This window comes from Poecilia reticulata, linkage group LG18 (genome assembly GCF_000633615.1).
Source record: "Poecilia reticulata strain Guanapo linkage group LG18, Guppy_female_1.0+MT, whole genome shotgun sequence".
In the NCBI taxonomy this organism is placed as follows: Eukaryota; Metazoa; Chordata; class Actinopteri; order Cyprinodontiformes; family Poeciliidae; genus Poecilia; species Poecilia reticulata.
In genome coordinates this window covers 4,811,392-4,823,209 of record NC_024348.1, presented here as the reverse complement: position 1 = coordinate 4,823,209, position 11,818 = coordinate 4,811,392, and the positions used below count along the sequence as shown (strand labels likewise).

At 43.2% G+C, this 11,818-nt stretch overlaps 1 protein-coding gene across 2 annotated transcripts in view; it reads right to left on the bottom strand.

The window, feature by feature from the left end:
• The window catches only part of focad (focadhesin), an 87,259-nt gene that overhangs the window by 31,842 nt on the left and 43,599 nt on the right, over positions 1-11,818 (bottom strand). For both annotated transcript variants that reach the window (XM_008434901.2, XM_008434902.2), the window contains exons 24-34: positions 9,842-9,883; positions 9,644-9,752; positions 9,382-9,498; positions 7,807-8,045; positions 7,644-7,733; positions 7,281-7,428; positions 7,014-7,133; positions 5,652-5,774; positions 5,454-5,531; positions 5,293-5,364; positions 3,913-4,015 (exon numbers count right to left, since the gene is read on the bottom strand). In XM_008434901.2, the coding sequence (XP_008433123.1) occupies positions 3,913-4,015; positions 5,293-5,364; positions 5,454-5,531; positions 5,652-5,774; positions 7,014-7,133; positions 7,281-7,428; positions 7,644-7,733; positions 7,807-8,045; positions 9,382-9,498; positions 9,644-9,752; positions 9,842-9,883 (1,241 nt within the window). The remainder of the gene's footprint in view (positions 1-3,912; positions 4,016-5,292; positions 5,365-5,453; positions 5,532-5,651; positions 5,775-7,013; positions 7,134-7,280; positions 7,429-7,643; positions 7,734-7,806; positions 8,046-9,381; positions 9,499-9,643; positions 9,753-9,841; positions 9,884-11,818) is intronic.

Sequence of the window (11,818 nt, the reverse complement as noted above, 5' to 3'; positions counted from 1 at the left end):
TATATATATATATATATAGCTACCGCAGTGTACACAAGAACAAAGAACGGCTCTAAGTGAGGCTTCAGTCCTTAGTGCTTAGTAAAGATCCGTCCAAAAGAATCGGATCGTTCCTGAATGTTATATCACTATATTGCAGACTTAGTTCACAGCGTTGTCCCATATATGCCACACCTCAGTCAACACCTCCACACAATAATTCAGCGCAYGAGTGACAACTTTTTTTCATCGCAGATGCAACATGTGTTTCAGTCAATACAGCTAGCTTTGCCAGTGAGTTTGGTACAGCTGGACTAAAAATTGTGGAATACAGAGCCAAACGTATGGACACGGAGCTACAGGTATATTCGCCACGCTGCCACGCACACCTGCTGCATCCAAAACAAACAGCGTTGGAAACCATAACACACCAACATGTCTTCTGTTTGTGGACACAGTTTCATGTTGATTACGTTAAAGAGGTCAGATAGGGACCGATCACAATAAAACATGACACTTCCTGTTCTAAGGGGGCGTGGCTTATGTGATCTCAAAATAACTTATTGGTGTTTTACCATCACCACCAGTGCTTTAGCCTTTGAGTTGCACCACAGCGCAGCATAACGGAAACACCCAGGAGAACAATTTCAGCTAGTTTTTATGAGTTATATAGGAGGCTGGTATCGCGCCTGATAAAAATCTATTTATTTATGTTATCACATGGACTTATATAAAGTTTTATACATTTTCTTTTCATATATTTATTATAGTTTTTCTTCTTTAGATATTAGATTGACTTAGAATGATTCCAAATAATGTACAGGAATAACCTGGTGCTGTTACATGTCAATCGTCAGGGGGGGGGGTACTGGGGAGGGGGGCAATCAGATGACAGGGGGGGCACTGGCCTCCCCTCTGGCTCCGCCACTGGTTCTGCCGTTGTTTATCTGACTCATCTGTAGCGTTTCTACTCACACCAAGTTCGTCTGTTTAAATCTGTCTCAGTCACCAGTGGCTTTCTGCTCACGCTGAGTCTATCTTACGTTGCCGTTAATTATCTAACTCACCAGTGGCGTTTCTGCTCGTGTTGACTTCTGGTTGTTGGCGGACTAATCACGCTGTTCAGCAGTATGATGCTGGATAATTTATGCTGCTCGACCTGTCTGACTCCGCTTCAGTCCGATGACTTCCCTGACTTGTGCATCTCCTGTCTCGGTGTGGAACATCTCAGGGAGGTGTTGTCGGATAACGCATGCCCCGGTTGGCCAGGCTAGATCGGTTGGCTGTGCTGGAGCAGCCTACCAAGTGGGCGGCGCGGCGCCACACAGTCCGCCGCACCGCTGTTTGCAGTAGGCTGCAAACAGCCTACTGTGGCTGCACCTTCGGTGCCTGCGAAGCGAGCCAGACGGACCGATGCAGGGAGGTTGTCCACAAGAGTAGATCACCTCACTATTGAGCTAGCCCAAATGAAGGCCGCGACGTGGTTCTCCCATCCGAGCAGGATGAAGCATCAGTCAATGATGACAATGCTATTTCGGTGGCATCCTGTGGTACAAATTTCTGTGAGGATCTTCCGGAACTGGGCTCCGGGGCTTCTGGGTCTGACTCCATTGTCCCAGGAGGATATGGGGGAGTCTGTGACAGCCACAATTCGAACGGCCCTTGCCCGTTTCTAGATTGGTGTTACTCAGGCCCAACCTGCAGCTTCTAGCACCTTTCTTTAGGCGCAGAAGATCAAAGGCTGCTTTTGTGTTTCCTCCCTAGGGAAATATATATACGGGAACTTCATGCCTGCTGGTCAGACACCAAGGCGTTTTTCACGTCTGACAACGGATCGCAGGGCCCTGGCGGCCATGTAGGAGGCACCCAGGGTTGGCTTGGGGCAGATGCCGGCTCTTATTATTCTACCTGATGAAGCTTTGCTCTTATGACAAAGGCCTACATGATGAAGGAGCTTGGACGCACACTCTCCACACTGGTCCACACTCGCCACCAGATCTGGTTGTCGCAATCGCTACTTACTGAGCCTTGTAGGAGAACCCACCAGGCCCAGCCTGTAGTTCCAGAGGAACTTTTCAGCTCTGCAGCACTAGACGCCTTTGGACAGCTCAGGTCTCTCGAACAAGGCAGCAGCTGGCAGAGCTTCACAGACGTGATCACCAACATATTGGTACTTGGGCAGCTGTCGCACTTTTTCTGTTACAAACTGACTCCGGCCCCCCACCAAAGAAGGGAAAAGTCAAGTGGCCCTCACAGGAAAAAGTTTGGGGACCACTGTCCTAGCTGAATGAAAATAATTATAACCTATTTATGTTACGTTAACGAAGAACAGCTGAAAACCTACCGGGTTCATCAACTGCAGTAGTAATTTGGCTCCAACTCCTCCCCTTGTCATTTCTATATTCTTCGCTCGAAACGTTAAATAAATATTAATGTTGTTTCCACATATCATCTCCGATGTCCGCTGGACTTCGGGCTGAGCCGTTGCAGCTGTTTGGGATTCCCATCCGTAATTTCCCCACAGAAAGCGCAGAGGAGAATCCGTGTTTTCTGATTGGCTACCTGTCACATTCAGCGTTAAGCTCCCAGTCGGGAAAAACCCCTGATTTAGATCGGAGCGGCCACGACGATCTACCGTAACCCACCACACACCGCAGGATGATCGGTTAGATCGGCCAACGATCTAAGATTGTCATAAGGGGAAAATAGGGGCAAAAAATGGTGTAGTGTGAACTATTGCATTAGGTTGTTGGATGCGCCGGTTTTCTCTATTTAAATCTAGAGATTACTGAAGGGCAATACAGACTTCATAATCTTCACTCTTTTGGTTGAATGCAGTATTTATTTCCACTTTGGCTTTATGTTGTTTAGTTTTTATTCAAGTAAGTTTTTTGTTAATGGAGACTGAGAATCCATTTTATTTTTGTTATTTTTGTTATTATTTTGGTTGTTTTGCTTATTTACTTTATCAGTTCCAGTGTTACGTATTATTTTGAAAATAAATGTCAGGAAATCGCATGTATTATTAGTCATTTCCATTAAATCCGTGCCAAAAGGTCTTGAAACAATATTATCGTTTATCGCAATAATTTCTTTAGACAATTAATCGTCCAGCAAAATTTGTTATCGTGACAGGCCTACTGTTAATCTACTAGTATGATTTGTTCTTTAAATGGCCACTTATTTTGATTAATGCTATTATTTATTAAATATCATCCAAACTCAACATCCTAAGCAAATAATCAAACCACAATAGTCAACTAAAATCACAGTAAGAAACTTAATCAATCATAGCAAAATGTTCTGTACCATATGAGCCTCAGGAGATGATCGAGGATGAAGAGACACTGATGTCTTTTTCTAATGGATCTGTAGTTCCTCTCCTGATCCATTCTGTCTATCATACAGCAGCACACTGAGCCACAAAGGACAAATTTGTTTTGTCGATCGATGTACATTATCCATTCTAACTGAAATTGTTCAGCTTATAATGCGCATCTTTTCACTCATGTCAGTATTTTTGAAAGCGTTTTTGCTTCTAAGGACATGGAATCAGGTAGAGGATGTTTTAAAAAGACACGGGTGAATAGCAGCTCACCACAGCTGCGTAGTGTCCATCTCTAGGCAATCGTAACTTTCAGCGTCGGTCCGTAGTGTTCAGGGGGTCCTTTAGCTCCCACCACGACAATTTAGGTGACTTTAATATTTCCTGTGTTTTATTTTGGTCATTATTGTTACACTTAGTGTTGATGTGTGTATGATAGGCATGTCTATCGGACAGTTATGTATCGGTTCAATACTGAACATTTAATGGCCAAAAATGAGATGGCTCAGTATTTTACGGGATGGGTGGCAATCCTATTCAGGGGTGCTGAGGTACAGTTTTAGGACTATAAACGCCAATGATCTGAAGCATGAAACAGCTTGGTGTACCTGCGGTGTGACTGTGGCTGGTGGACATGTGGGCCAGGTGCAGATGGCCAATCAGACAGGCGCTGTTAGCCTGCAGCCCCATGGCTCCAGAGAAGGTGATGACCTGCAACAAAGAAAAAGAAACAATGTGCTGTTCTCCGACATGATGGACATTAATGTAGAGGAAAAAGTAAATAGTTACTGACACTAAACCAAGAGGAGATAATATTTAGTAATATTCTGGCCAATCACAGAGCTTTGGAGTGTCCAGTCTGATTTTTGTTTTGTCTGAAAAGTTACTAAATGTAGCCACAAAGTCGCAAAACTGGACACAATGGGGTAGCAAAAAAGGATATTGGCTAATTTTCAGATGTAGATTAGATCAGGTTCTCTTTTACAGCCACAATTTTAGTTTATGTTTTATTTTGCATATTTTTGTTATTATGACATTTATTTTGAAAGATTTTAAGTATGAAGAGGAATTCAGCATGCTTGCTGGACACCAGAAAAAAGATGCATGTAGTATGGAAGCATGACTGCAGAAAAGGCTATTTAAATTTAAAGAATTTGTTTGACCTAATTTCTTCCTCTAAAGAAGGGGCAACTAGCTAGGTATGTGTATATGTTTTCATATCAATTTTATGTCGTGGTAACACTTTATTTTAAGGGGCGTGCATAAGACTGACATGACACTGTTAAAAACATGACATAAAACCTGTCATGAACATAAAGAAGTATTTATGAATGTTTATAACAGTTGTCATGTAGTGTCATCCGGTGAATAATGACACTTTTAATGCAAAGTTGCTCTAAAAGTTGCATTGAAAGTCCATTAAAAATGCCAACTTTGCATTAAATTATCATAATTTACAAAATCATGCAAAGTTGGCACTTTTAATGGACTTTTAATGCAACTTTTAGAGCAACTTTGCATTAAAAGTGTCATTATTTACCGAATGACACTTCATGACAACTGTCGTAAACATTCATAAATACTTCTTGATGTTCATGACAGGTGTTATGTAATGTTTATGACAGTGTCATGTCAGTCTTATGCACACCCCTTCAACTAAAGTGTTACCTATATTGTTATTGTACTCATTACACCATCTCATTTAAGCTTATGTTGTATTTTAGTTTGACGGTGGTGGTGTCAGTGGGAAAGAAAGTGGAGTTGTAACAAGAACAACTTTAAAGATTTATATTAAAGCTAACTTCATACCATCAGTTAAACTAACTCTTTATTGCCATTAAAAAGAGGTGGAAGTGATATTCTCATTAAGCAGAGACTGGTCACTGATCTCGCAAAATTAAAGAAATCAAGGCCGATTTATGGGTGCACCCATATTTCATAGCCAATCTGGATGTTAATAAGCATGCTAAGAAGAATGTAGTTGTTACCTGGGTTATAGCACGGATGACCTCATTGAGTCTATTCTGCTGCTGGACGGAAAGCTCCAATTCATTCTGGTACTGTGAAAACACAACAGTGACTATTCCTGGTGAAGAGCTGCACTCACCTGCTGCCTTCAGGTGGCTCATGACTGGCTCTCAGCTCCTACCTGAATCAGGCAGCTCTCTGACCCCACTAAAGCCACCAGCCCGTTGGCAGCAGCCAGCCGCTGCATGGTGGGACTTCCCTGAAATACAAAGACAAGGTCTGCATGACTTTAATTGGACCAAACCAGAATGTAGATCTTGCAGCTGCAGGTCTGATCAGAGTGCGATATGAGGAATAGATGGCGATTCATGTGTTGTACCTCAGCCAGCAGGATTTTGATCCAAGCAGCCAGCAGGCGAGGGTGAACGTTCTCTGCTTTCCCGTGGCCGGACACTGATAGGCCGTGAACCACCAGCCCGAGAGCCAATGAGAAGCCTGGAGTCTGAAGACGGTGGAGAAGCATCAGAACGCCTCAAAATAACACTTTCTATGTACCGTATTTTCCGGACTATAAGGCGCACCTAAAAGCCTTACATTTTCTCAAAAATCAGCAGTGCGCCTTATAATCTGGTGCGCTTTATGTGTGCACTGAATTCCAAAATATGTCCCTGACACAGAGACGTAAAGTGTACAGTATGTACGCTGGCAGCGATAAACCAGAAGACATTTCGTAATACGTAAAGTATGTACGCCAGCAGCAATAAACCAGTCAGAAAATTATTGTCCTAGTTCTGCAGTATACACCTCCGGTAAAAACCAGATAGGTTTTTCCACGCATCACCGTCCTTGTTCATCTGCGACTCCATGCGTGCCCATCTCACTGCTACTGTGAAAAAGGAAGTGAAGCAATCTAATTCAGAGTTTGCCGTCATTCCGGGAGGATTAACAAAATAACTCCAATCGCTGGACTTTGGTGTAAACAGGGCATGCAAAAAGAACTTGCGAGCGGCGTGGGAGTGATGGTTGACAGACTGCGAAAACACGTTTACTAAGATGGGGAGGCGGCGCCGGGCAAGTTACGCCATCATGGATTGTGGATGCCTAGGCTAATGTATCTGCCCAGGCATCCACTGTTGTCCGAGCTTTCGCGAAAGCCGGCATCATTGCTGAACAGCCACCTGGCAACGAGACTGACTCCGACAGTGATGAGAGGGAACCTGGCATGTTTGATGGCGAAATTGCCCAGCTGTTCAATTCAGATACAGAAGAGAAGGACTTTGATGAATTTGTGGAAGAATAAAAAATAACGTGAGTGTATTGTTACAGTCAAATAAAGTTCAACTAAACTTACCGTTTTGTTTCCGTTACCTTTTTTTTTGTTGACCGAATGTTTTAGCATGCGTCTTATAATCCGGTGTGCCTTATAGTCAAGAAAATACGGTACACTAGCTCAACGTCCTATCTGTTTTTAACCTATGGTTATGACTTTGATTAGATAAGAATAAAGTGCAGTATAAATGAAATTAAAATAAAGTTGGGGTGCACCAATAAATTGGCCAGCCGATAATCAACCCTCATTTCCATAATTTTGGGAGATCAGTGATCGGTCGACACTTGCATGAGAAGAACATTAAGCTTTAACCTTAAAAATATTCTGGCAATCCAAAAAAGGCACCTTCTACCAGTTAATAATAAATCCCAGACAACTCAACAGCCCTGACAGGAAGTGAGGCTTGCTGACCTGCTGGCTCTCCTCAGTCAGAGTTTGCAATGCATTCAGGACCTCCTCGGCCTTGGCAGCATGGATCAGCCCCCAGCTGAAGGCCGACACGCTCACACAGGCCACAGAGTAAGACAGGACCTGGAGGAACAGATCAGGTCAACCATTGCTCACGGGGGCTGATAAATACTTATAACAATAAACTGATGGGTTCTTCTTAAGTATTTTAATGTAGAAGACAATAAACAGAGCCAGTGTTATGACTGGATCAGTGAGGGAAACATGTACCTCCTGCAGCATGCGTCCCTGTCCACTACTGTCTTGCAGCTTGTCCAGCAGCTTGTCCAGGGTTCTGCTGACATGAACCTGCTGCTCCACCCGTCCACTGCTGCAGAGCGCTGACAGCACCAGGCCCAGGCCTAGCACGCAGCCAGTGCTGAGGAACAGGAAGCAGAAAAATGCTCTAGTTACTTGTGAAATCCAACACAAACTGAAGCCCTCCGTCTGCAGCTCAGAGTAACAAACGCTCAAGCTTCTGTCCATGAAAATACTGAGGAGAAAAACTGATCTACTGAATCCTAAAATGCTTCTTTTTCTAGTATTTTACTGCTGGTGAATGTCCTATGGACAGGTCTGCACCAGACCACTAACTTGTATTCCAGGTTAGGGTTGAAGCAGCAACCTTCCAGAGCATCCAGATACTTGGACAGGACATCTGTGTCATCCTGGGCAGAGACATCGCTGAACAACAGAGACAGACTGATCAGTGGTTGCATTCATGTGTTTAACTGGGAACTCTTCTCAGAGCCAGTACCTGAGGCTCTGGTGGTGCAGGCTGGAGAGAACCATGCCCACTGCCAGGCCCGAGTGGAACTGGACAGCCTGGGAATCATCTGCAGAGGAGGCGTCCGGCAAGCCGGCCTGCAGAGCTGAGAGGACCTGGACCAGAGCGTCCCTCTGCCACATCACCAGAACTGGGACGAGCAGGGACAGAGCCAGGCTGGCACAGGAGCGGGCAATGGCACTGGCCGTGTTCTCCCCAGAGTACGACCGCTGGGGACGAGCGGACAAGTTTTTACCCGTAAAAACAATTGCGGGTAAAATATGTTTTTTGTTTTATGATAAAACTCCGGCAGCTGGGGTTGCCAGAATTCAACCATAAAAAAAATTACAGGTAAAAATGTTTTTTGTTTTACAGTGAAACGCCGGCAGCTGGGCTTGCCGAAATTCCACTGTAAAAAACAATTACGGGTAAAATATGTTTTTTGTTTTACGGTAAAACTCTGGCAGCTGGGGTTGCCAGAATTCCACTGTAAAAATAACTACAGATAAAAATGTTTTTTGTTTTACGGTGAAACGCCGGCATCAGGGGCTGCCGAAATTCCACCGTAAAAAACAATTACGGGTAAAATATGTTTTTGTTTTACGGTAAAACTCCGGCAGTTGGGGTTGCCAGAATTCCACCGTTAAAAAAATTACAGGTAAAAATGTTTTTTGTTTTACGGTTTGTTTTACAGCTGGGGTTGCCGAAATTCCACTGCAAAATTTCAGTTAAATACTGGCTGTCAGTATTTTACCGTATTTGATAAAATACAGTAAAGTTCTGTCGACCAAAACTTCCATTATTTTATAGTATTTTCTAAAATATGGTAAATGTCTGTCAACTACAGCTGCCGGTATTTCTTAAAATACGGTAAGATACCAGGAGGTGTGGTTTTCCCTTAGTAAAATTGGCCACATCATTTTGGTAAATTAAAGACGTTGACGGTAGTGAAAAATTAGGTGGAATCGTCCTTTACCTAACTTCACCTTCGTCCAAGCAGCAGGGCCTACCATACAGTTCTCTAAATGTATGACAAATCTATGGTCGGCCTAAAATTAAACAATCCCAAATACATAATTTAATCAAACTCTCTCATAATGATGGTGGCGTCGGGTGTAGGAGTTTCCCCTGCAATCGGTGGATTGCCAGTTCGATACCTGGTCTTCCTTTGAGATTTCATAACTGATCAAAAATAAAAAACAGCGTGGAGAGAAAATTATGGATAAAACAGGAAAGATCACACCAGTTTGGCAGTACTTCTGATATTTAAAAACAAAAACATGTTTAAGCACAAAATATCCATTGATCAAACCCTTATATTGGGATTTGCTTTTCAGCAATATTATCCAGCCCTATTGCACATGCATAGTTAACAATAATAACTTCACTGTTGTCAACTCATCAACTTTGTTGTTATATTTAGTGTCTTTTCAGATAAAAGACATCAGTAGTGACCAAACTCAAAATCGGTAGGTCAGGCTGTGATTGATCGGTCAGAAAATGCAATTGGTGGACCCCTAACCTAAATGTAACTAAAGAAAAAAAAAGTTCTGACATGAAACTCACGTGCAGGAACCATGGAAACAGCTGCCCCTTGGCTTTGTAGCAGCTGCTGATGATGCTGAGCAACGTGTCCAGGACCATGGACATCCAGTTGGCAGTAGGCACAAACTCTGGGCCAGCCTGCAGAGATCACACAGAGTTTGTACTATCAAAGTCCGACTCAGTTTCAGCTCGCCATGGTAAAGAAAAACCACAGGTCAGTATCGGTGGAGGAAATTGTAGCTTTCAGCCTTATGTAAAAGCAGAAACAATGAAGCAGCCTCACCCCCATGCCGCCGCTGCTGTCGGTGGGAAGGTTGTTCTCATACTTAGCAACAACAGCAGCCAGCCCACTCAGAGCCAAGATGGAGTTGCCCTGTACAACAGGACTGTCCCTGGGGAGCAGACAAGACCATCCACCATTAAGACATGTCTCAATACATCTGGGTAAACTCATATGCTGCAGCAGCAGCATATAACTCACTTTGTAGCAGTTTTGATGATGTCCGTCAGCTGATCTCTGGCCCTAAACACAATAGAGGAATCAGATTGTTAGAGTTCTGCATTAAACCTCTCAGGTTCCATTTGTCTATGAGACATTTTATTTCCTTTTTCTGCTGTGTTGAATTCACATAAAGCATTAAACACAGTGTTTATACCTTTACATCGCAAAGGACAAAAACAAACCAAGTAATTATAATGGATAATAAAATAATTACATAAATTAATAAATAAAAGAGATCAAAACAAACTAAGCCCTTTTCTAAAGCAGTCAGTGGATTGTGGTTCCCTCAGAGAATCGTATTTGGAGTGAAAAAGTTGTTTTGGGACAGTTCATAGACGTGGAGCGACAGCAGAGAAGGCCCTATCTCCCATGGTCCTCTGTTTGGTTTTGGGTATGTGGAGAAGGTTTGAGTGGGTGGAGCAGAGTGAGTGAGTTGTGTTTTGTGGGTTAAGCAATTCTATGAGATTGTTGGGGTCTTCTCCGTAGATGCATTGGTTTGTGAGGAGGGAAATCTTAAATTCCATCCTGGTGGAAATGGGAAGCCAGTGGAGAAAGTGGAGGATGGAAGTGATGTGGTCATGTTTGTGCACTCTCATCAGGATCCTAGCTGCAGAGTTTTGGATGTATTGGATCCTCTGCAGGCTCTTACTAGGAATCCCACTGAGAAGTGTGTTGCAGTAGTCCAGTCTGGGGGAGACAAAGGCATGGAGAAGTTTTTCTGTGTCAGAGGGAGAGAACTTGAAGACTGACTGACTGATTCACAGTTTGATTAATTGACTGACTGGTACGGTAACTTAAAAATAAAAGCGTCTTATTTTGACGGGCTTTAATTTATAAATTTTACATCAGTTCTGGATGGGATTTGCTGGGTGTTCTCTAGAGCAGTCGTCCCCAACCACCGGGCCGTGGTCTGGTACCGGTCCGTGGACTAATTGGTATCAGGCCGCACAAGAAATAAACATTTTCGTTTTATGTATTATCTGAGTCTGGAGGATCTTTTATTTTGAAAACCCTTTAACCAGATTCTCTCGGTTACGTCTTGCACGCCAACATTGAGCCCACAATGAGTAAGAAACAGATGTCTTTGGAAAGTTTCTTTGGAAAAGGGGAAAAAGACCAGACAGAAGAATGGATTTATCCTGAACTGGTAGGTGAGTCTGAAGTACCAAGTTCGCTCCGCATAATATGCACCGGCTCGCTAATCAAGCTTCAAACTGCCTCGCCATTACAGACCAACCACCCTCTGCATAAGCGACACTTCGGGTGTCATTGTTTCCCAGATAGGACTGTCTTGTTTCAGAGAAACAAGCTCAGGGCTCCCATTCATTTGTTGTTATCGTGAGTTAAACTTTTCATGAAAGTGAAATGTTTGTTTTTGTGGCACATCTGTATCTTATTTTGAAGGGATGTGTAAACGTTACCATAGCAACCAGAGTCAGAGAGGTTAGGGCAGTGGTCGAGACGAGAGGAGTAGAACTTGTGAATCTTAAGTCGGTTCACACGGCACGATTTTAGGATTGTTGGCCGGTTTTCAAAACTTCTGTGACCACACACGAGGCAATAAAAGTACAACAGATTCGATCGGTTCGTGTGTCCAGCCACGTAGCAGGAGCAAATCTTGCCGTGTGACAAAGCTTTAGTACAAAATAATGTTGTGTCACAACTACAATCTACCTGCAATGCATATAGCTAGTGTAAGCATCAAGCCCTGACTGAATGAATAACCTTGTGTCACGTTAATGATGGATAGCTGAAAAATTACCCGGTTTATCAACTGTGGTAGCAACCCAGATAGCACACGATGTTAAATCAATGTTGAATTATAGTTAGAACTGTTGATTTTTGGTTGAAGTCGACAAATGATGGTGGATCAACCATCAAACAACCATCCAATCAAACCGTTGAAACTGTGTCATTGAATCAATGTTGTTTTGTCGTTGAAATCTGATGACTGAA